The sequence below is a fragment of the Mustela putorius genome, unplaced genomic scaffold, assembly GCF_011764305.1.
Source record: "Mustela putorius furo isolate JIRA1106 unplaced genomic scaffold, ASM1176430v1.1 tig00003972_pilon_pilon_pilon, whole genome shotgun sequence".
Lineage (NCBI taxonomy): Eukaryota > Metazoa > Chordata > Mammalia > Carnivora > Mustelidae > Mustela > Mustela putorius.
The window spans coordinates 19,887,959-19,910,819 of NW_025422115.1; the positions used below are offsets into that span (position 1 = coordinate 19,887,959).

Below are 22,861 nucleotides of genomic sequence, written 5' to 3' on the forward strand. Positions count from 1 at the left end.
TCAACAGTCATCCTTATAGTGTAAGGTGGTATTACATTGTGATTTTCATTTGTACTTCCTTAATGATTAGTAATATGGATCATCTTTGCCTATGCTTACTGGCCATTTATATATCTTCTTTGGAGAAATGCTTATTTAAGCTCATTGTCTACTTTTTAATAGGATGATTTGTTTTCTTGTTTGAGTTGTAGGAACTCTTCATTTTGGATATTACCAGATTTTATTGGGATATTATCAGATACATGATTTGCAAATATTTTCTCCCATTCTGTAGGCTGTCTTTTCACTGAGTGTGTCTTTTGATGCATGAAGTTTGAAATTGATGTAGTCTGGGGTACCCGGGTGGCTCAGTGGGCTAAGCCTCGGCCTTTGGCTCCAGCCAAGGTCTCAGGGTCCTGGGATTGAGCCCCGCATTGGGCTGTCTGCTCAGCAGGGAGCCTGCTTCCCGTCTCTCTCTGCCTGCCTCTCTGCCTACTTGTGATCTCTTTCTCTGTCAAATAAATAAATAAAAGCTTTAAAAATTTTTTTGATGAGGTTCAGTTTACTTTTGTTGGCTGTGTGTTTGGTGACACATTTAAGAAGTCATTGCCAAATGCAAGGTCATGAGGCTTTTTCTCTGTTTTCTTCTAAGAGTTTTATAGTTTTAGCACTCATGCTTAGGTCTTTGACTCATTTTGTTCATTTTTGTATATGATGCAAAGTAAGGGTCCAATGTCGTCATTTTGTACCCACTTTTCTCAACACCATTTTCTGAAAAGACTGACATTCTTGTCAAAAATCATTTGACCTATATGTGAGGGCTTATTTCTGGCCTCTCTCTTCTTTCCATTGGTCTGCATGTCTTTCTGCCACTGTCACACTGCTTGATTACTGTAGCTTTATAGTAAGTTTTGAAATCTGAAAGTGAGATCTCCAACTTTCTTCTTTTTTAAGATTGTCTTGACAATGGGTTCTTGAGACTTGATATGAATTTTAGGATGGATTTCTCTAGTTCTGCAAGAAATGCCATTGGGATTTTAATAGAAATTTCATTAAATCTGTAGATTTCTTTGGGCAGTAGTGATATCTAACAATATTAAGTCTTTCAAACCATGAACACAAGATGTCTTCCATCTTTTGTGTCTTTAACTTCCTTCAGCAATGTTTTTTTAAAAAGATGTTATTTATTTATTTGACAGAAATAGAGGTCACAAGTAGGCAGAGAGGCAGGCAGAGGGAGAGGAGGAAGCAGGCTCCCTGCTGAGCAGAGAGCCTGATGTGGGGCTGATCCCAGGATCCTGAGGTCATGACCTGAGCCGAAGGCAGAGGCTTAACCCACTGAGCCACCTAGATGCTCCCGCAATGTTTTATAGTTTCCAGGATACCAGTCTATTTGCCTCCTTTTTAAAGTTTATTCCTAAGGATTTTATTCTTTTTGATGCTATTTTAAGTGGAACTGCTTTTTAAATTTCTTTTTCGTATTGTTCATTGCTAGTGTATAGAAACACAACTCATTTTATTTGTTGATTTTGTATTCTACAATTTTGCTGGATTTGTTTATTATTTCCAGCAAGGTTTTTTTGGGGGGGGTGGAATTAAAGCTTTTCTTGATGTTTATCAGATCAGGCCAGAAGACTCTCTTTGCCCTGGCTATTTCCTCAGTGACTTTCCCAGGTTCTCTTGGCTCCTTATGCTGGAGTCATTACTAAGAACATCAGGGGAAAGATGCTTTGCTCCATATGCTGCCACCAGCAGGATCCCTGGGTTGGTATCTGGACTGAAAAGTGGATGAGTATTTTTAGGATGTATTTGGTGGTTGGTACCCCAATGCTGAAACTTCATTCCTACACAGTCCCTACAATCATGGCATCCCACCAACAGGAAGGTGAATGAGTATGAGAGACCTAGAAGCTAGAAACTCGGCCCCTCAGGAATTCCTTTGAGCCGACTTGAGGTAGAGCCTCTTTTCTTGAAAGGCATCTTGGCGCCTTTCCTGAGGAAGAGGGAATGGACTGACTCTGACTCTGATCTCTCAATCCCATCATTTGCTATTAGAATCCCTGACCTATATGACCGGCTGCGCAAGGCAGCTTTATGGAGCTGGGCCTCGGGGGCTCAAACAGCTTGGTTTGGGTTTAAAAAAGCATTTGGTAGAAGAGCAAGGCATACACATTAGTTGACAACAGGAGAAGGCAATTATACCATCCGTCTGTGTTTCTATCCAACTATGTCTCAATTCTACACTAATGCTATCTTTTAATTCCTTCCACTCCAGGAAGGCTGAGCCTTCTTATTTGATATTCCCAGTTTTCTGGAGACCCACCCAGGGGATGATTTTATTCAGAGATTTCTGATCCATTTCTTATAGAATCTTCTCTTTACCTAAGTGGTAGAGTTTGAAGTAGAGGAAATTGAATTACCTGGGCTAAATCCCATCATCACCTCTCTCTGGGGGCACTGACCCTCAGAACCTCCAGGGCTGTATATTTGGGGGCTAATCTAGGAGGTCAAGCCTGTACTTCTCTTAGGTCTCCCGAGAAAATTATCCCACCATTTTGGGATCACCTGAAACTCCTGGTCATTGTGACCTTGATCATCCTGTTGCCAAACATTACCAAGCTCCCTGTAAAGTGGCAAAGAGAATACCAGCATTCAAGGTGATACCTGTGAAACAGGCAGTATAGAGCCCAGCCTATAATGCAGCCTTATTTCAATTTTAAATTCTGTATAGCTCAGTAGTCCAGGACCATAGGGTCTGTGACTTTTCATGGAGATTAAAATTCTTGACTGGGCACTGGAAAAGAAGTATCAGAGAATTTCATGGTCTGTAGAATGAGCTTGAACTAACCACCATCAGCGGGAAAGAGCAACAAGAGGAAGAGCAGTTAAAGGATCAGACCACTGTCCACACAAACCTATTTCCTGCCTTGGGGGCTCCATCTCAGTCTTGACATTTCACTTCCTACCTAGGGCTACCTGGATGCTGGTCCCTGTGGCATGATATCTTACCTAGGAGACACCACCATCTTGCAGACCCTATCCAATGACACAACTGCACTACAAATTAGGGTATTATTAAGCCCTCTTTAAGCCTTGGGACTCCGGAGGCCATAGGATCTTCTTTAGCTCCTCTTAAACCTTTGAGAGACACACAGGCATGCTTTAGAGTCACAGCTCAGAACAATGACACAGTCTTCTGACATTTGATTCCCTGACCAAATGGGGCCTGTCTTCCAATGTCAAGGCAAAGCCACTAGCAGACTGATCAAGCAATTTTTTCTTTATCTTTTTGGTTTCCTGAAGAGAGTGATCTCAGATCTCTCTGCATATACCATGTGGAATTCTATGCATTATATTTTCAGTCAGTGGTTTTTAAAGAACTTTCCTTGCAACCCCCTCTAGGTGGTACTAGGAGAAGATGAAGCAAAAGGAACTTCAGCCCCAACCCCACTCCCCACTTTTCTGGTTTTAGTCAGAGCAGTTCTATTTGTCTCTCATTTTTTAGCTTCATCCTAATATTTTTGTTAGAACAACAGATTCTGCAGCTTTTTTAAAAGGTTGGGAAACCAGTGATCTGTTCCAAAAGCACTATTTTGTGGCTAACATTCCCAGAAGTGAAGGACACTCACTGACTGTACTCTCACCACATCAGATGGGCACTTCCTCTAAGATTCCAGCCACAAGTACATTACATATCCCTTCCCCCTTGAGATCACTGAGCAGTAATCCTCTGGAGAGGAGGCAGGATTCTGTTGATACATATTCTGCCCATCCCATTTAACCACAGCCTCCACCCTCCTCACAGACACAGCACTGACAGGCACTTTAGGGTCCCTGGGCAGCCTAGGCTGAATCCCACACCATCCAGATAAAATATGGACACATACATAACCCTACTGGAAAGTCTGTCCACTGCTAACTCCAGGCAGTCTGTTCTTCCTTTTCTTTGCCACACTTCAGTCTATGACCCTCACCAGCCTCGTCTTCCTTGGATTCAGGATCCAAAGATTCTCCACTGGCCTAGCCAAAATTGTCAAGGAGTAAAGGAGTTTAGGATGGGTTTTCTTGGGCTCCAGGATCTGAAGGTGAAGCCTGAAACCAGATTCTCACCTGTTCCTCTCCCCAAATCTGTTGCCTGCATGAAGCCACATCCTATTTCAGAGAGTTATGTTGGTGCAGAAAAAAGCAGGACTTTGACACCCGGCCGTGTGACCTGGACAGTCTCCTGAGGCCTCTATCCTGGGTTCCTGGACAGTCTCCTGAGGCCTGACTTGCTAGATGTGTGGCTAAGCCCTGGTTTCCAGCCCCAGCTCTCCAGCTTTCTCCAAGGAACACTCTCCCAGAGGAAGAGGGAACAAAGGGAGGGATCAGAATTGTTCTCAGGGGCCATGCAAGTCTACAGGCAGAACTTGTCCTTCCATAGTGTGAACACCTGGGGAAGGATCAGGGCAGAGCACAAGGGAAGGCAGAGAGATGGCAGAAGGGCTCACTGAAGGCCCTGGAAGCTCAGTTGGGGAATGAAGCAGTGGAGGTGGAAGTTAAGGAAAGAGGTCAAGGGCTTAGCAATTGTAGAGGAGGAATGCTAATGTTGGAGGCTCAGGAACCCAAGCTTCCTGCCCTCTTTAGGCCTTTGGGAGGAGCACCCAAGTTGAGTTTGGTGCTAGGCTTAGAGATTCATCATTCCCAGCGCTCAACATCTGGGAATGAGGCAGTACAATGAAACAGCTGTTTTCTGTGCTGTTTTTTGTCCCAGAGCCCTCCTTGATTTGAGCAGGAAGGGGCATTGATGGTGCTGCCATCAGCCTGACTAGCAAGGGTGTGCTTTTTTTCTCCTAGTCCAATCTGAATACAAAGACCTTCACTGAGGACACCCCCTCCCCATAGGACTAAAACGGTCCAAAACTGCCTTTCCCAAACTTTCAGAACAGAAAGTTCAAAAATAACAAACGATGCATACAGGGCTGTACCCAACCAAAGACATCACTGAATCACTTTCCACAAGAGCAGCAACCAGTCTTTCTTGTTCCTTCCCAAGACCCAGGTTTTCATGGTGGATCTGGGTTGAGTTCTTTTCCTCCAGATCTGTCTATAGATCATCCTGCTCCTCAAAGAAACCCACCGTTATAGCCCCAGAGCCTTCTTACTCCCTATACCTCTTCCCAGAGCTGGACTGGGGTAAGCTATCTTAAGAAGGTAGTCCAAGAGGACTTAGGGTCTCCAGATCACTCCTGGATTTGTCCCCAGAGGACCGAAAGCTGTTTGTGGGGATGCTGGGGAAGCAGCAGGGTGAGGAGGACGTCAGACGCCTGTTCCAGCCCTTTGGCCATATCGAGGAGTGCACCGTCTTGCGAAGCCCTGATGGCACCAGTAAAGGTGACTTGAGCTGACCCTGGAATTTCCTGCCTCATTCTGGGCCACATGACCCTTTGGCCCCTGTGGCCTGAGCCACCCAATCCTTCTATTCTGCCCCAGGCTGTGCCTTTGTGAAGTTCGGGAGTCAGGGGGAAGCTCAGGCAGCTATCCAGAGTCTGCATGGCAGCCGGACCATGGCGGTGAGGGCGGGCACCCGGGGCCCAGGGTGAGGCCAGTGGGGTGGGGACGGGCTTTTCCTCCCCACGTGAGATCAATGCCCCAGCAAAGAGCCTGATGGGCGAAGCGCTTGGCCTAGGGCCAGGGCTGGGGTCTGGACTGGTCACGGCGGCCTCCCCTGCCCTGCCCTACCCAGGGCGCCTCGTCCAGCCTCGTGGTCAAACTGGCGGACACGGACCGGGAGCGCGCGCTACGGCGGATGCAGCAGATGGCCGGCCAGCTGGGCGCCTTCCACCCAGCACCGCTGCCGCTGGGGGCGTGCGGAGCCTACACCACCGCGGTAGGTGCCTGACACCAACCCCCGATCTCAGGGGACTGGGGCCTGTGTGCGCCTGTGGGCCCGCCCCAAAGGAGGCCGGGAGCCGGGGCACCTGTCCACCACTGGTGCTACACACCTGTTTTTCTTCCCTCCCAAAGATCCTGCAGCACCAGGCAGCCCTACTGGCAGCGGCACAGGGCCCAGGCCTAGGCCCGGTGGCCGCAGTGGCGGCCCAGATGCAGCACGTGGCGGCTTTCAGCCTGGTGGCGGCGCCCCTGTTGCCCGCCGCAGGTACTGTGCTCAGGAGCTGGGCGGCGGCTGGGACCCCACAAGGCAGGGCTGTGGCCTGACTCTCCGACCTCCTCTGCCTCCAGCAGCCAGCTCCCCGCCTGGCGGTGGCCCAGGCTCGCTTCCGGGTCTGCCAGCGCCCATCGGGGTCAATGGATTTGGCCCCCTAACTCCCCAGACCAACGGGCAGCCGGGATCTGACAGTCTCTACAATAACGGGCTCTCCCCTTACCCAGGTGGGCCCTCCGCTCTGCCCAAATCTCCCCGAAATGGAGTGGGGAGCGCGGGGGGGGGGGGGGGGGTTGGGGGGAGGCGGCTATGGCCTTGGGAAGGGACTCCTCTTCCCCTGCTGCCTCTCACAACGTCGCTCCACCTCCCCACCCGCCTGCCTTCACCGTGGGCCCCGCGCCCCTCTCTCCCCAGCCCAGAGCCCTGGCGTGGCTGACCCCCTGCAGCAGGCCTACGCTGGGATGCACCACTACGCAGGTTTCACTTGGCGCTCCGCGGCCTGGGGGGTTTGAAGGGCCCCAGAAAGGAATAGGGAGATTTTGGCGGGGGTGGTTAGGCTCTCTTTGAGTCGACCCTCCCATCCCCCCACCCCTGGGCCCAGAATGATGTCTCTAAGGGGAATTACTTGGACTGGGCTGAATTGGTCCAAGATGGCTAGGCAAATGGGGACATGCTTGGTTGGGGGATGGCTTCTAGGGGTCACTGCCCACTCCCACCTCTGTCTCCAGCAGCCTACCCATCGGCCTATGCCCCAGTGAGCACAGCTTTTCCCCAGCAGTCTTCAGCCCTGCCCCAGCAGCAAAGAGAAGGTGAGAGGCAGGGGGCTGGAGATCAGGGCCTGGTGGGACTCTGCTCAGGGTCCCTCCCCTGAACCAGTCTGTTGCCCTTCCTACAGGCCCAGAAGGCTGTAACCTCTTCATCTATCACCTGCCTCAGGAGTTTGGTGATGCAGAACTCATACAGACATTCCTGCCCTTTGGAGCTGTTGTGTCTGCCAAAGTCTTTGTGGACCGAGCCACCAACCAGAGCAAATGCTTCGGTGAGCTGAGGCCCAACCATGGGCCCCTCCCACTCCTAACTTTGAGAATCACTGCAGACCCTAAGCTTGTCTGTCCATAAGTCAGTGGCTCCCAGAGACTGAGCATATGGCAGAAAGCAGGCTCATGGACCAGTGACTAGGCTAAGCCCAGCCCAAGAACAAGTCTTTTTCAGGTTCACCCAGAAAAGTCAGGTGCCTGGAAGATGCTCAAGCAGGTCAGGCTTCAGAGTCTAGAAGGGCAGGAAGAGTAGGAATCTGAGGCAAGAGATCCCCTCCAATCCCAGCTGCAGTTTAGAGGACCAGAATGGGTGCTGAAGAGGGAGAGAATACAACCGCTGCCAGGGAAATGACAGGGAAACACTCCAACCAGTACACTCCTCACCCTAACACACATACCTCAGAATTGCCTCCTGTCCTTCCAAGAATTACACCTGTAGGAGACTTAGGCCGTTTGCCTTTGTATGACTGTGTGTTTGTGTGTGTGTGGGTGCACATGCAAACAATGAAGGTTGGAGGGGTATATGTTTGGAACTGGCCTGAGGGGACACGGGCAGAAGGGACTGGTCAGAGAGAATGGAGGCCCTGCCAGGCCGAGCTTCCAGCTGACCTCTCTGCCCACACCCCCTAGGGTTTGTTAGCTTTGACAATCCAACCAGTGCCCAGACAGCTATTCAGGCCATGAATGGCTTTCAAATTGGCATGAAGAGGCTCAAGGTCCAGCTAAAGAGGCCCAAGGATGCCAATCGGCCTTACTGATCTTCTCTCACTGACCAGCCACAGAAAGGTAAGTCCAGGGGTGGACCCTAAGCAGACGGGGCCCTAGTGACAGAGGCCCTGTCAGCTTTGATGTCCCTTTTGAGATGTCAGGAGCACCCGCCTCTGAAAAAGTCTGGGAGAGAAGAGCCAGAAGTTAAGGAGGGATCCTCAGATGGAGACTTTGTGTTTCTCCTTTGGTCCAAGGATGGAGATAAATTCGACACCGTCCTGCCCCCACAATCTGGGAGAGGCAGTTACATCAAGATCTAACCAGTTAGTTCTCCTCCAGAGGTGGCCACAGGGGGGAGTAGAGAAGCTGTGTGTGGGGAAGGGCAGGGGGCTGGAGAATGAGGCCAGAACAGTTGTGAAGGCTCATGAGTTGAGACTTTATCCTGAAGATGGTAGGGAAACATTTGGAGAGTTTAAGCAAAGAGGGGATAAGATGCAGGGGCTGGGCTATTGGCAGAGAACCCGGAGATGAGGATATAAGCAAATAAGCTAAAGAAGCAGGATCTGTAGGGCCTGGGGGTGTTGGGGAGAGAGCTGACAAGCTCCCTTAGGTTTCTGGCAGGGCCAGCTGCCTGCACCTTCTAGAGATTTGCCATCTCCAGAGGTCCACATGGCCTGGCCTCACTGATGCTACCCCAGGGGGCCCTTTAGGGAGGCTGAGGGGCTGGGGTCATCTTCCCAAGAGGCCCCAAGGTCACTTCAGTGGACCAGGGTGCTGCCTTGACCCTGCAGCAGCTCTGTTCCTCAGGAAGAGAGGTCAAGCCACTCACCTGCGATGTCATTGCTGGGGCAAGCTGCTCTTTTTGTCTTGCCTGCCAGAGTGAGTTTTGCCTTTTTTTAATTTTCTCTTTCCTCTGTCCTAATCAACAAATCCCCAACAACAGAAACTGAAGAGTGAGAAGAAAGGAAAGGAAAAGCACAGAAATGCTTGAGCAGCCCTTCCTGAAGGAGCAGCCACGGATGGAGGTGGATCGGACCTCAGGCCGGCGCCTGGGGCTCAGGCCACATTAAGGATCGTTTTCATCAAGTGGGTTGTCCCGTGCCTGTGGCTTAGAGCGCAGGCTGGCAAGGCAGCTGGGGCTGGCTGAGGACTGACTGTCTAGGGGAACCAGCAGAGGGCCTTGGGGGTGCCAAGGGCTTCTCTGCAAGGGAAGCCCAGATTTACTTCTTTCAAAATCATATCATTCCTTAGAGTTTAGGGACCAAAGGACTATTGCTTTTTTAAGAATATAAATATATCTATATAAATTAAAAGAAGGAAACAGAAAATAAAAACAAAAGAAAAGGAAAAAACCACAAGAGAAACAAAAAGACAGTATAGAGTCTCATACAAGTTGCCTTTAAATATCCCTAGGAGACAGGGTGAAGGAGATCCATAAAAGCCCAGCCTAGGCAGAGGGAGGCTGTGGAAAGAGTGTTCTGTGTCTCATTCCCTCTTAAATCCCCCCACTTTTTAAAATAACGAAGGACTTAACGTCTAGGGGTAGGCTCCCATGCAGGCAACAAAGAGAGTTATGGAAGCAGGGAACCCACAATCCCCCAACTCAGAGAATATCCCTGAAGCCAGGAGGAGCTCTGGCCTGACCTGGCCTTTGCCATCCTGAGGGGCCCACTGGCCAGCAGGAGTGTCCTTGCCAGCCTTTTCCGTGGAACCACTGCTTCCCCAGACAGGAAGAAAGAGGGAGTTTTAACCACCCCAGGATTTCCCTTTCCCATCTGGATAGACAGAGGCCCTGCCTCTGGCTGAGCCGAGACACCTCCTGTTTCCCCTCACCTTGAGCCAGTCCCAGTGTCCCCTTGCTCCAGGCCACCTTCTGTCTCCAAGTCTATGTTTGCCCACCTGTAAAGTAGATCCAGGATATACCTAGAGGGCTGTGACAACAGACTCGGAAGATTTGCTACTGTATATACTGCCATTGAGAAGGGGATCATTTTCAATATGTAGAAGCTTCAGAATTTAGAGGTCCCTCTTTACCCAGGACCTGGGAGGGAAGTAGATGTTTTGCCAAAATACTTCTTCATTCCTTTAAAAAGTACATCTTTCCTATGCAAGAGTGTCTCACATGTGCTTATCCAAGGTGCTTCTAGATGGTGAGCAGTGTTCAGCTTAGAAGTGGTGTGTGCTCTGTCTGTCTTTGTCTCTCTGTTGTATTCAGTGGGTGCCATATAAAACTGATCAATGGTGGTGCTTCCTGCCTGCTTCTGTGAGATGGGCAAAAGATTCAGCTTAGAACACCATGACTCACCTTGCCTTGGTCAGCCTGTCCTGGGCCTGTAGGGCCTTGCACATATTTTCCCCAGGAGGTTAATTTCCCCTCCACCTCACAGACATGGATCAAAGTAGTATGGGGCCCCAGCTGTGTGGTGGGCACTCTGATCCCCAGATGTCGCTGAGGCTGGAGGCCTCTGATCTGCTATCACATCAGATAGTAAAGGAAAGGATGTGGGGGTGGGGTTGGAGGGTTCCTCCTTCATAACAGTTTCTAAGAAAACTTGTTCCCACCTGTTCCTCTGTCTTTGACTCGTTTTTGGAGGGAATGGGATGAAAAATAGATATGGTAATGACATCACCAGGTAATGTGTAATGTATATCAACAAATTATTTCCAATGCAGAGGGAAACAGTGTTGAGGGCATCATTACACCAGCCAATGCTGATACCTAGACTAATCACCCTGGACACAGGAGGACGTGTGGAGTACCCCTGCCTTCAAACAGATACTCACATGGTGGCAAAGAGGCCTTTCACTGCTAGGTGCTAAGCACTTTGCTAGGAGCTGGGGCTCAGGCATGTTATACCTGCCCAGAGTTAGTGGGAAAGACAGACCAGTTAGGTAGTTATAATCCAAGGCCTCACAGGGTCTACAATCACAAGCAGAAGAGTATCTAATTCAGACTCAAATAGAAAGGGAGGTAGGAGAAAGATTTCGTAACGGAGTTTAAGGAGAAAAGGGTCTTCAAGGAGGCACTGGGACTTTGAACAAAGCTGTTTGGACAGCTGCACCATTTTGATAAGTTACCTTTCTTACCAAGAAAAAATAATGATTACCATGTATTCTGTGCCAATTACGTGGGAGAAAACGGGATGAAGACATCTCAATCTGGATCCTTAACTCATTACACCAAGTCATATCAAGACACTTGAACCAAAATGGCACTTTGCATTTTGCTTCATGGTTAGGGACTGACAGACTTTGTGTCAAGGCTGCAGAGGGTAGCAGGGTCTGGATCAGGGGCTGGGAAACTGTGGCCTGTGGGCAAATCTGGCCTGTAACCTGTTTTGTATGGCCTACAAACTAAGATCCCTTTTTTTAAAGGGATCTGAAAATAAAACAAAAAATCAATGAGTATGAAACAGAGACCGTCTCTGCTCCCACAAAACTAATTTATCTAGTCCTTTAGACAAAAAGTTTGCTGACCCCTGTAAGATCATGCAGGACATGTACAATATCCAATCAGTTTGAACAATATAGTGTTTGTGTCTCTGTTGTATGTGCATGTATTAGTCTGAACTCTTTCAGTTGCAAGTATCAAAACCCCACTCAAACATGTTTAATCCAGTAGGAAATTAACTGGCTTATACAACTGATAAACCAAAGGATGGGTCTGGTGTCATGCATGGCTGGATCCAGGGTTTCAGTTGATGATGTCTCCCATCTCTTGGCTCTGCATCCTTCTGTATGTCAGACTCACTAGTTCTAGCTCTAAAGTCCTAGAGAGGACTTTGACCACAATGGACACATGCCTATGCCTAGGGTGGAAGAGTAGGCCACCATAATTGACAGCTTCTCCAGGACTATGTGGAGGGGAGAAATGGGTCCCCAAACAAAGGGATGATGGGTAAGTAAGCAAAATGAATCTACTGTATCCCACCCCTTTATTGCTCAGCAGCTACCTATATTTTTCTTGACAAACATACATTTTCAAAAATGTGCCTGCCCAAGAGTGAAATGATCCTAGGCCCAACAAAAATGTGAGACAAAACAGAATCATGTCCAATTGCTTTACTGAACTCTCAGTCCAGGGTCCCTTGATGATGTGCAATTCTTGATCAGGTCTGGATGTAACTTGTGATTTTATAATCCACGACTAAAAGATCAATTTAGCTACCCCTACCTAACCAACATGAAATGGGAGGGGGAATAGGAGAAGTTTTTTTTTTTTTTTTAAAGATTATTTATTTATTTATTTGACAGAGAGAGAGAGATCACAAGTAGGCAGAGAGGCAGGCAAAGAGAGGGAGGGGGAAGCAGGCTCCCTGCTCAGCAGAGAGCCCGATGCAGGTCTCAAGCCCAGGACCCTGAGACCATGACCTGAGCTGAAGGCAGAGGCTTAACCCACTGAGCCACCCAGGCATCCCAAGTTTTTTTTTTTTTTTTTAAAGAAAGAAATCTTTCATTTGGAATAGGGGAGAAGAAAAAACAATGGTCACTAACCTATAGCATATAGTACATCGTTCTAGGCAGTGGAACGAGTTTCTTGGTTAACAAAATTGATTGGTTTTAGTCCTTTCCCCTGGGAAGCATTTCTTATTATCCATTGTCCTTCATAGAAATCCCTCAGAGGATGCTCCTTCTGGAATAGAAACATTCTTCTTCCCGTTGGGAATGGTTTTAGACCTGAAGATTGCCTTAGAGATTATGCATTCCCAGAACCTGTATGCCAGGGGTGAGGATTCTCTGGTGATACAATTCCTTTCAAACCAATTGATTTTATTCCTGGGCCCTCTGTGAGCTAGTGACCATCATCAAGAATCAAGAATCCTTGTCCTTGAACCTGGATCAGGCCCTTGTAGTTTCTGTTTCTTGGCAATAGGTCACACTTTTCCCGTTCCCCTCCACTTCAGCTTCATGGCTTTCACAATGGTCTGTCTATGGTGATAAGACAATCTTAATCTGCTCAGTGTGCCCCCAAAGAAACATTATTCAACACTTAGCTGGCTCATGCTCTAGTAGCTCTGACCAGATAGTCAAAATCCCTGAGTGGTACTGGCTCCTATGCCTCAGACCCAAGGAGATGCTTAGGATAGGAGTGAGGCAGCAGGACAATCACTTATTTGGGCCAACCTGCAGCTCGCTCCATCCCGGCCCCCTGGCCATGGTCTATTATTACACTGAGGCCACATCACTAAAGCAGTCCTACGAGGATTCGTCTGTGGACACTGAATTCGTGGGCCCTCTGAGAACTGGTATCACTTGGGGACTGTGGGCAGGCTCTTCAGCCATTGGCAGGGCCTCTGGAATGTCTTTCTCCCTGGGTACAGCCTGGGTGTCTTAGATGTAGGAGATCACAAGAAGAAAAGCCCTAGTCTGAGATGGGATGAATGATCTGTGACACTGGAAGCAGTTCTGGATCTGCTGTGTGCTCTGACCAGACCTGCAGTCTCGCCTCTGCCTCAGCGGAGCATGGAATGCCCTCCCAGAGAAATGCTAAGGACACAGAGGTCACAGGATCTCTCTTGATAATTTCCAGCTTCAGTTGTGATCTTTGGGCCTCTACTGTTCTGACCACAACTGCCCGCATCACGACACAGCCAAATCCGGCAGGGACTCAGGCTGTTTTTGGCCTCTGGGCCTCCCCTCACAGCCTGTACATGTATACAATGATGTCACACAATTTATGTTTTTCAGAGAACCAGTGAAGGGAGAAACTTCATAGGCTCAGCGAGTTCAGAGCCAACACAGTAGCTGCCCTTCCAGGATGAGCCATGTGGGGTCCACAAATGGGTGACCAAATCTGTGCCAAGCACAAACTCAGAAAGAGCCGAGAGCCACCCTTTCTCTCCCTCGCCCTGGTTCTACACACTGCTCTCCATGTTCTCCACCCTCCGGCAGCCTGGGCTGATCAGAGCCTTTGACTGCCTGGCCATCTGTAGAGGAGGTTTCAAACTTCCAGGCTCTGGCACCCTGCCTTCAAGATGCCTAAGAGCAGAGACCCAGAAGCCACGGCAGGCTGCAAGCCTGGGTCTGACTTTTCCCAAGGGAAGTAAGTATTAGGTGCCCAGGAGAAAACGCAGGGAAGCACGAAGACAGCCTGTGAAATGAGTCTCAGCTTCCCGTATGGAGTAGGTTAGAAATGGCCTGACTTCCCTCACCATCCCTGCCCCTCTGCCCACAACCTTGGCTCTGGGCTCCTGATAGCAAGCCAGCTGTCTGGGCTAGATTCTCTGCATTTGAGCAGGCAACCTGCTGTGCCCACAGGACCTTCTTGCTCTCTCACTGTTGGGACTCAATGTGGGGACAGAGACTTTGATTGTGGTTCCATGTCTTAGTCAAAGTACTCCAGAAACAGCTTCTGAGGCAAGGGTTATGGTGCTTGCACCGCCTGGGGAGAGGGAAGCCCAGGGTGGTGACAGGGAGGAGAGACAAGAGTCAGGAAAGATGTAAAGCAATGCAAGACAATGCGTTACTGTGTTGGTGACATCTTCACGTAAGCCATGAGGGGAGAACAGGTCACGTGACAGTGTTGTTTGCTAAGCACATGGTGCTTGCAAGGAGAAACCACTTTGAGGAGAACTGAGAATTGAGAGAGAATTTAGCCATCTGTTCTCCCCTTCATTTCCTGTTTCCCACTGACCAAGGTGCATCCCCCAGAGAGCTACCTCCACTGTACTTCAGAGTTCCATCATTTGCCTCCAGGTGACTGCTTGGGAAGCTAGATTCCACGGCCCACCATGTGGCATTTCCACTACAGAGGAGGAAGTGAAGGGGCTTTCTTGCATAGGTGGGGATTTAAGTTCAAGACGGCACATGAGGTTTGTGACCTATATATCCTACATTTTCCCACAGCATTCACAGCCAATATCCCCAGGCACCAGAATCCCCAGCACTGTCTGAATTCTAAGTGAAATAAATACATATTATTTTTAATTTGGGAGAAAAAAAAGATGCATTCAGGTGTGGCATGGAGGATCAGACTTTTTCTCTGGAATTTCTCAGGCCATAAGCTCCAATATCTCCTGTTGTATGTCCCATATTTATGCCTTTGTTTTCACTTACTTATGCTTGAGGAAGAGGGTCTGGATTTTACAATCTGTAAGATGTGTGATGACCCTTGGCAGTCTAGCTTGCTGGCCACAGGCAGAAAGGGCAACTCTGAACAAAGCCGGGTATAATTCTGGTTCTGCCAGCATGGAAGTGAGCTGAACTGCAGGACCTTAATGAAAATGTTAAGAGGTCAGCACATTTCAACATCCAGACATGTTTCCAGTGTGTCCCTGAGATCTCCATCTAGGATGGATACATGACCCAAATCTGAGATAAAATAGAAGATCATTTAGCCAGCTAATCTGCTATCACATAACAGGGATTTCCAACTTCTCAGCCAAGGACTGTCAGATCGCCACTGTCCCCATTTCTTGTAGGTTGTACCATTCTACAGTCTGCACATCCCATTCCATTTTTGTATTAGAACTGGTTGGATGACAGGTGATAGAAACCAATACAAACCCGCAAGAAGGAACTGACTTTAGGCAGGGCTGAATTCAAGGGCTCAATTAAATGTTATCAGCTAACCCTCATTTCATCTCTCAGGGCTCTGTTTCTCTTTGTACCTTGGTCCCATTCTCTTTCCTGCCACAGACACACTTTCTCCATGTGACAGAGAGAGTCGGATGTCAGCAGCTTCAATCTCATATGCTCCTAGCACCATAGCCTTAAAAATGAGAGAGCTTTGAAGAGAAAACCAATTGGCTCTACTAAGATCACAAACTCAGGCCTAAACTAATCACTTAGGGCAGGGCGATGGAGTCCCCTGCCTGGCCTAATGGGTCATGTATCCACCTCTGTGAGATGAAAGGGGTAAGGAGTGGAGGTGGCTTTGTGATTCTCAGACCCATTGAGGACTTATGAAGTGTAAAGATATGTCCTGCAGGGTCTGTAAGAATGTGTGATTTGACCTGGCTGGAGTTTAAGATGCCCCTGAAGGAGCAGTGAGAGTTTTATCATGAGGGCAGGGAGGAGCCATTGAAGGGCTTTAATAGAGGAGTGACATGATCGGATTTGTGTTTTAAAAAGATTCCACTGGATATCCAGGTGGAGAACAGACCAGAGGAGTAGATACTGGAATAGAGGGTCTAGACAGGAGGACAGTGCAATTGTTTCAGTGAGGAAGATAGGAGTATAAAAGAAAGATTGATTTAAGCTGTGAAATTTAAAATTTAAGCTGTAAAATCAGAGGTGAAATGTAAGATGTTTACAAGATAAAATTGGTTTCGTTTAAATGAGGGCGGGAGAAGTCTAGGATGTTTCTCTCTCAAGGTTCAGGCTGAACAAGTCATAGTTTCTATTTATGAGGTTAGGAACATGGAAGAGATGTAGAATGACAACAAGATGTGTTTGTCTGTGAGATGTACAAATGGAGTTGTCTAAAAGGTAACTTATCCGAAAGGCAACTTGAAATTCACAAATGAGGGAGATATACATCTGGAGTCCTAGTCACCTTCAGGCAGGGTACCACACAGGATGATTTAAACAGAAAAGCCTTTTGTTGAATGGGCACTGGGTGGGTCACAGTATTGCCAAGCAGGGCATGCAAGGCTGGGAAATGAGTGGGAACAATGGGAGGCCAGGCTACCAGAACAAAAGCCAAAGTCATATGTCAGAAACAGACAGTGAGAATACTGTGGATTTCATCATCAGTGGGTGCTTGATGTCATCACCACCAGTACCAATACCACCTCAGTCCCCAAGTATGGGAGAGTGCTGACCCTGCTGTGCCTGCTGGCAGAATAATTCTCCACAATTTCTCTGAAGCATTAACTCCACAATCTCCATTTCCGCGGGCTACTTGGTCAGGCCTAGGTCACACGCCTCTGTCTTAGCTGTCAACCTTTTCAATGTCTGCCATAGAACGTAGCCTCTGCTTACCACCAAGACTTGTAAGAAGAAGGAGAATCAGATTCTGAGAAACTCCGAATTACCAAGGTCTGCTTTGGGTCGGTGCTGTGGAGATCACTGGGAAGAGGGAGGAGATGAGAAATTGGTGTGGGTTAAACTGTTTTCTCATTTTTGCGGGAAGATTTTTATTTTTAAGTAATCTCTACAGCCAATGTAGGGCTTGAACTTACAACCCAGAGATCAAGAGTCACATGCCCTGCTGCCTGACCAGCCAGATGCCCTGTTTTCTTATTTAAATAGTGAATGACACAAAAGGAGCCCATGAAGGATGCTGTAGTATGTAGTGAGTGTTGGAAGAAACTGGAATTATGTAGCCCACAGGAGGTAGGAGAGAAAAGGGGTACATGGTCAGAGTGACCAGCAAAGCTAAATGACATCAAGTGGTCAACTAAGCTAACCCTGAACATTTCCAGTGGATTTTTCAGGTCAGAAGTCATTTGCAACTTCAGTGAGAGTATGTTCAGTAGAGATTTTGGGAAGAGGTCACTAGATTTAAGCATTAGATTTAAAAGAGTGCATGAGAAGTGAGGAAGTGGAAATGGAGTCACACTACTCCCTAGAAGCTTGTTGAAGGCAAGAAAAAAATGTGCAACAGTCAGTGGCGTGTGGGATTAAAATTGGATTTTTTTTTTTTTTAGGTTGGGCTAGTTGATCAAGTTTATGTGCTGAAATCAAAAATAGGAGAGAGGGAAAAGTTCAATATCCATGAAGGAGAGGCATAGTGAAGGAGCAAAGCTCCTGAAGAGACAAAAGGGAATGAAATACACACCACAGTGAAAGGATTAATTTTGGATTGAAGGGAGATCTCTCTTGTCCAAGAAAGAAGGGGCGGGAGAGTCAGATGCTTGGAGGGGCCTGGAAACTAAGGCAGTTTCTTCCCCCTGGGCTTCATTTTTTCCTGTGAAGCAGAATGGGGGATGGTGGGCGGAAGCTGCCATGTATAAGGACTGCTGAGTACACTATGGGCCCAACTGAAGAGACTGAATTTGTACCCAGCTCTGCCTTGGGTACAAGTTAAGTTAGCTTAAAATATTTATTCTAGATAAATGTCACTCAGAAACCGTAAGTTCAGAGAGCCTCACAAAGGGCCTGGGAAACTTTTGGTAACCAGAGACCAATCCCCCCCATTTCTGGTCTCTGCCTCTAGATGGTTCATTCTCTTCGTGCAGTAGTCTTTCTCCATCTCTCATTCCTCATAGTAGCTGGGAGGTAGCTGCACCATAGCTCCCGAGTTTTTATCCCTTCTGTTCAAGAAACTAGTTCAGTCAGCATTATAATCTCTCACCTCTAATCCAAAATCCCCAGGAGAGAACATTCACTGAGCACAGCTTGGATTAGAAATCCACTCATAGTTCAAAAAACTGCAATCGCAGTGCCAGGAGTCACACAAAACAGGAATGGCCTTGGGGCCCACAGATCTGGAGGGCGAATATAGAAAATTTAATTTCCAAAGAATAGGGCTTATGGGCTGGACTAACTCAAAACAGTGTCCACCCACAAGTGCGGTTCTGCAGGACTGGGCGATTTCCCTTATCCTGGTTTAGGATGGGACAGGAGAGGAGGTAAATGGCTGGAATGACCCAAGATTGCGATCTTAAGGGCAAGCATATTAATAAAATTTGATATAACTGACAATAGGATCTGGACTGGATAGGAAAAGAACTGAAGCAAGGAAGATAATGATAAACCACGAGACAGTTGAGATTAATGTAATTCATAATGAGTAGAAGATCTGGTGGCATGAAATGGGAAGGGGTGAAGAGCGGAAATCCTGGAATATTATGAAATACTGGATTTTGACATTTTACTCAAGGGGACAGACCCCTTCTGCTTACGAAGGTGCTGGTGTTCAAACACTGCCGGGCATCCATGGCTTTTAAATGCTGTTATGGGGCCCCTGCTGGGGAATTATTTTAGGGAACAGAGTCAACTCCTTCCCCAACAGCTACATTGAGACTAAGGCTGTAAGTCTCGTTCTTTTATATCGCTTGCTTTTTTCAGTTATTATGAGCAATAGGTGTAACGAACTGATACTAAGACAGTGTTGTGGTCCAGGCTGAGACCAAGGTGAAAAGACTGGGATGGGAGGCATCAAAAGGAGGGAATTAGAAAGGAGATGCTGAGGACATCCAAATGTTAAAAACGTCACCAGGAAAATCCTGACTGCAGTGCTGCTCAGGAGGGACAGATATGACATGCCTATATGACTCAGGGCAAAGCCTTCCTTGAGCGTGCTGTATCCAGCTAAAAAAAGAGGGTACGAGGAAGGACAGCAGATCTAAGATATGACTTTCCCCATTAGTGCTGATGGAAAAGAGGTGTATGGAAGCCCTGACACCCAATTCTAAGGATGAAGGGACATCTGCCCATGTCTGAGATTAATAATGGCAACAGCCACAATAATGGCTTCCCTTAATGGACTACTTTCTAGTCGCAGGTTCTTATATGTATTACGTTGAACCGCATGACATTGCAGGTATTCGACTCCACAGCCTACAAAAGGGCAATTTCGTAAGGTTCGAGCTATTATCTTACTTCACCCTCACCACAACAACGCCATTAAAAGTTATTATTGCCCCCACTCTACAGATGAGAAAACTAAGGCTCAGAAAGTGAAAGTCGTGGTTTGAGGCTGAACAGTCGGTAAGTGCTGAAACCAAGCTCTGAACCCAGATTGTTTGAATACAAAGAGTGCTTTCCGGCACGCCACAGCTACCAGGGGAGCAAATGAGTTAACCTTAAGAAAAGACCTCGAGGTGTCTGACACCCACCGACCCCCATGCACACCAGAGATTTTTGGAACCCGCAGGGTCTCAGGAAGCCTCTCTCAAAATACCAGCAGCCCAGCCTTCAACGCTGCGAGGCAGACGGGACTGTCTTTCCTACTCATTCCTCCCAACCACACGGGGCGCCAAATGCCGAGAGTCTCTTTCAGAAGGCTCTCCTCGCACCCCCAGAGTCCCTCATTTTTCCACTCACCCAACCCAACCCGCGGCGCAGGTACCACCTCCCTCCGCGCCGCACCCCTCCCAACCAGCGAGCACCGCGCAAGCGTCGGAAGCCTGGCGTCCGGGGCGGTGGCGCGCCCAGAAACAGGCCGCATGGCGATTGGTCAGACGCCGGTCACGTGACGACGGTGTCGCCGCGCGAGCGTGCGCAGAGTAGCTCTGCGCGCCCGTGACGGAACGACGAGGCGTGGGGGTGCGCGACCTCGCCCGCCCGGCCCGGCCCCCGCCCCTTGGCCTGCCGCTCCGCCCCCGCGGGGCGTCCCGGGCCGCTCGTCCCCTCAGCGGCGGCCGCACGCGGCCCGGGGTCGCCGTGAGTACTCGCGAGGCCGGCCTGTGGGGCGGCCGCCACGGGGACGGGGCGGGGCGGCCGGGCCGCGGGAAGGGTGCGGGGCCCGCCCCGCCTCGGCCGGGGTGGATGAAGTAAGGGGCTTGGACCGGGTGGCTCTGAGGGGCCCTCCTAGGCTTGACAGGCTTCGCTCAAGGCCAGGCAGCTGGTGACACCGATCGGGCACAGAGCTTCTTCCCCGGGAGGCAGGTGTTGGGTGTCTTTGGGATCTCCGGAGAAGAGCTATGAGTGCTCCCCCCAGGGAGGCCTTAGGGCCTGCCCTGGAAGCGCGGGTGGCAGTCAGTCTTTTGGGGGCTAACCTCGTCTTCTCCCTCCACCGGGTGTACGGCAGATAGCGCCAGCCTTTGAGAATCTCCCCCCCCCCCCCCCACCCGCGGGTTCTCCCCCGCACTCTTTGTTCAGTGGCTTAGTCTTTCTGAGAAAGGAACGCTCGGTATAGAGTGGAGTAACCCCCTTTCCGGGGACTGAAAAGCTGGGAGTGAAACCCAGCGTTCAACGTTGGGATCGGAGGCTTTTTTGGCTAGACGAAAAGTTGTCACACTGAGATGTGCCTGTGGACCTAGGGAAGGACCTTTGTGATCCAGACTTAAGACTTACATTTGGCCTATTCCCATACCAGTCCCTAAAGCCTTCTGTGTTAGCTGCCGTCGTCCAGACTTAACATTGAGCTGAGCAACACCCTTGTTTGGGTACTCTTCACACAGTGTATATTTGGTCCAGCTTCTCTTGAAAGGTTCCCTCCTTCACCTCATTGAGGTAAATCGGATAGGTCTTTTTTGCTTAATTAGACACTCCTTTAATTAGTAATAATCACATTACAAGAGAAGGATGTAATTAGGACCTGTCAAACGTGCTTAAGTCCCAATTCCACTATACCAATGCTAAGCAACTTGCTTGGCCTTCCTACACCTGAGTATTCTATGTATAACATGAAAGCATTGAGATACTCCTCTTTCAGATGTCTGTGATTCCGTAAATTTCATGACCCACCACTTCCCTTTTCCCACTCTTTAAACCCATCCTCTACCTCCAGAGGAATGGGCATTGAGAGTAGAAGACGGGAGTCTCTTTCACTGAAACAGCCCGGTTTGGAAAAGATGGTAGTCTCTGAATTGTTTCTTCCCTGGACAAGAAAAATTCCCTCTGAACTGCCTTTTTCTCCTTGTGATAACAGCAGAAACCAAGCAGCAACAGCCCTTGGAGAGAGGCTAAGTTTTTCTTGACTTCTACGGTGACAAAGACCTTGAGAAAGTTGGTACTTCTGGCCCACGCTGCCAACATCCTACCACCCAGCCCAAGACAGCCCAAGCTGGACATTAGTGCCTCCCTCTTTCTTCCTCTGTGATCATCCAGATCAGCACCTGACTGTTTATTTTCAAATCTCACAAACCCGGCTCAGCCCTCAGATCTTCATAATTTTGGTTCTCAGCTGCTCTTGAAGGTGAATGGAGTCTTGCTTTTTAAAATCATTTTTGTATGATTTTGTCTATGTGCAGACACATTGAAGTTCTTGTATGTATCTCCCTTTTGGTTTAGGTATCTAGCAGACCTTTCATTCATTCATTTATTCATTCAGTAAGTATGAGTTGAGGGACCGACAACATAGTGAAGAGTCAAAGCTTCTGCCACAACAGAGCTTATATTCTGCTGGGAGATAAAGAAAACATTTTGTATGTCAGAGCATGGTGGTGTGGGAAACTATAAATCAGGTTGGGAGATGGAAAGTGCTAGTGTGTGTGTGTATGTGTGTGTTGAGGTTTTGCTGTTTTATAGAGGATGGTCAAAGATGACCTTTGAGCAGAAATCGGAAAGTAAGGAGCAAGCCGTATAGATACCTGAAAGGCATCCCAAGAAGAGACAACAGCAGGGACAAAGGCTTTGTGGTGGAAATATACTTGATATGTTTGGAGAATAGCAAGTAGGCACTTGTGGAATTTCTAGGATGATTTTCCTGTTCACATTTAGAGTTGACTTTTTAGGGCCCCTGAAAAAGTAAAAGAGTAGCCTATGTTTTTTTTTGTTTTTTTTTTTTAACTTGCTAGAGAATTTTCCAGCTGTACACAAGTGTAAAAGAAACTCTCATGAACCCATCATTCAGACTGATCTTTAATATTTGCCATATTTATTTCATTGTCCCCCCCATACCCCACACCCCCTTTTGGGCTGGAGTAGTATTTACAAGTAAATCTCACATATCAGGTCATTTCATCTCTAAGAACTTGAATTTCAATTTCCCTTTGCATTTTGTTTTTGATGAGTCAGGCACTGCTATCAGCTCGAGGACAACTATGGAATTTGGCCTGGCTTTGTGCCATATGTCCCCATCCTGGGTCAGTTACCAGGCTTGAGTTGGTACCTGGGGAACAGACCACAGGCCCTTGGATAACACAAGGATTTAGAACAATGGTTCTGAGATTTTTTTATCATGCATCAGCATTAATGTGGAGGTTTGTTAAAACACAGATTACTGGACCCCATTTTGGAGTTTCTGATTCAGTAGGTCTGGGGTCTGATGATTTAAATTTTATTTTTTATTTTAAAGATTTTTATTTATTTATTTGACAGAGAGAAATCACAAGTAGGCAGAGAGGCAGGCAGAGAGAGAGGGGGGAAGCAGGCTCCCTGCTGAGCAGAGAGCCTGATGCGAGGCTTAACCCACTGAGCTACCCAGGCGCCCCAACTG

The 22,861-nt window shown here is 48.2% G+C and overlaps 2 protein-coding genes across 16 annotated transcripts in view; both read left to right on the forward strand.

The window, feature by feature from the left end:
* CELF6 (CUGBP Elav-like family member 6) overlaps positions 1–10,435 on the forward strand; it is a 29,795-nt gene extending 19,360 nt beyond the window's left edge. Inside the window, exons 4-13 of one of the 6 annotated variants that reach the window (XM_004758357.3) lie at positions 5,224–5,352; positions 5,452–5,531; positions 5,705–5,848; positions 5,986–6,118; positions 6,202–6,351; positions 6,539–6,601; positions 6,853–6,933; positions 7,020–7,163; positions 7,792–7,947; positions 8,813–10,435. In XM_004758357.3, coding sequence (XP_004758414.2) covers positions 5,224–5,352; positions 5,452–5,531; positions 5,705–5,848; positions 5,986–6,118; positions 6,202–6,351; positions 6,539–6,601; positions 6,853–6,933; positions 7,020–7,163; positions 7,792–7,919 — 1,052 coding nt within the window. In that variant the 3' untranslated portion in view covers positions 7,920–7,947; positions 8,813–10,435. The remainder of the gene's footprint in view (positions 1–5,223; positions 5,353–5,451; positions 5,532–5,704; positions 5,849–5,985; positions 6,119–6,201; positions 6,352–6,538; positions 6,602–6,852; positions 6,934–7,019; positions 7,164–7,791; positions 7,948–8,812) is intronic. The other 5 variants (XM_013059422.2, XM_004758346.3, XM_045070641.1 and 2 more) reach the window with 5 other exon arrangements.
* Positions 10,436–19,981: 9,546 nt separating this feature from the next.
* The window catches only part of PARP6 (poly(ADP-ribose) polymerase family member 6), a 28,077-nt gene continuing 25,197 nt past the window's right edge, over positions 19,982–22,861 (forward strand). For 6 of the 10 annotated variants that reach the window (XR_001180496.2, XR_001180497.2, XR_006603859.1 and 3 more), the window contains exon 1: positions 20,941–21,619. The gene's annotated coding sequence lies outside the window, so the exon portion shown is untranslated. The other 4 variants (XM_045070468.1, XM_045070467.1, XM_045070466.1 and 1 more) reach the window with 4 other exon arrangements.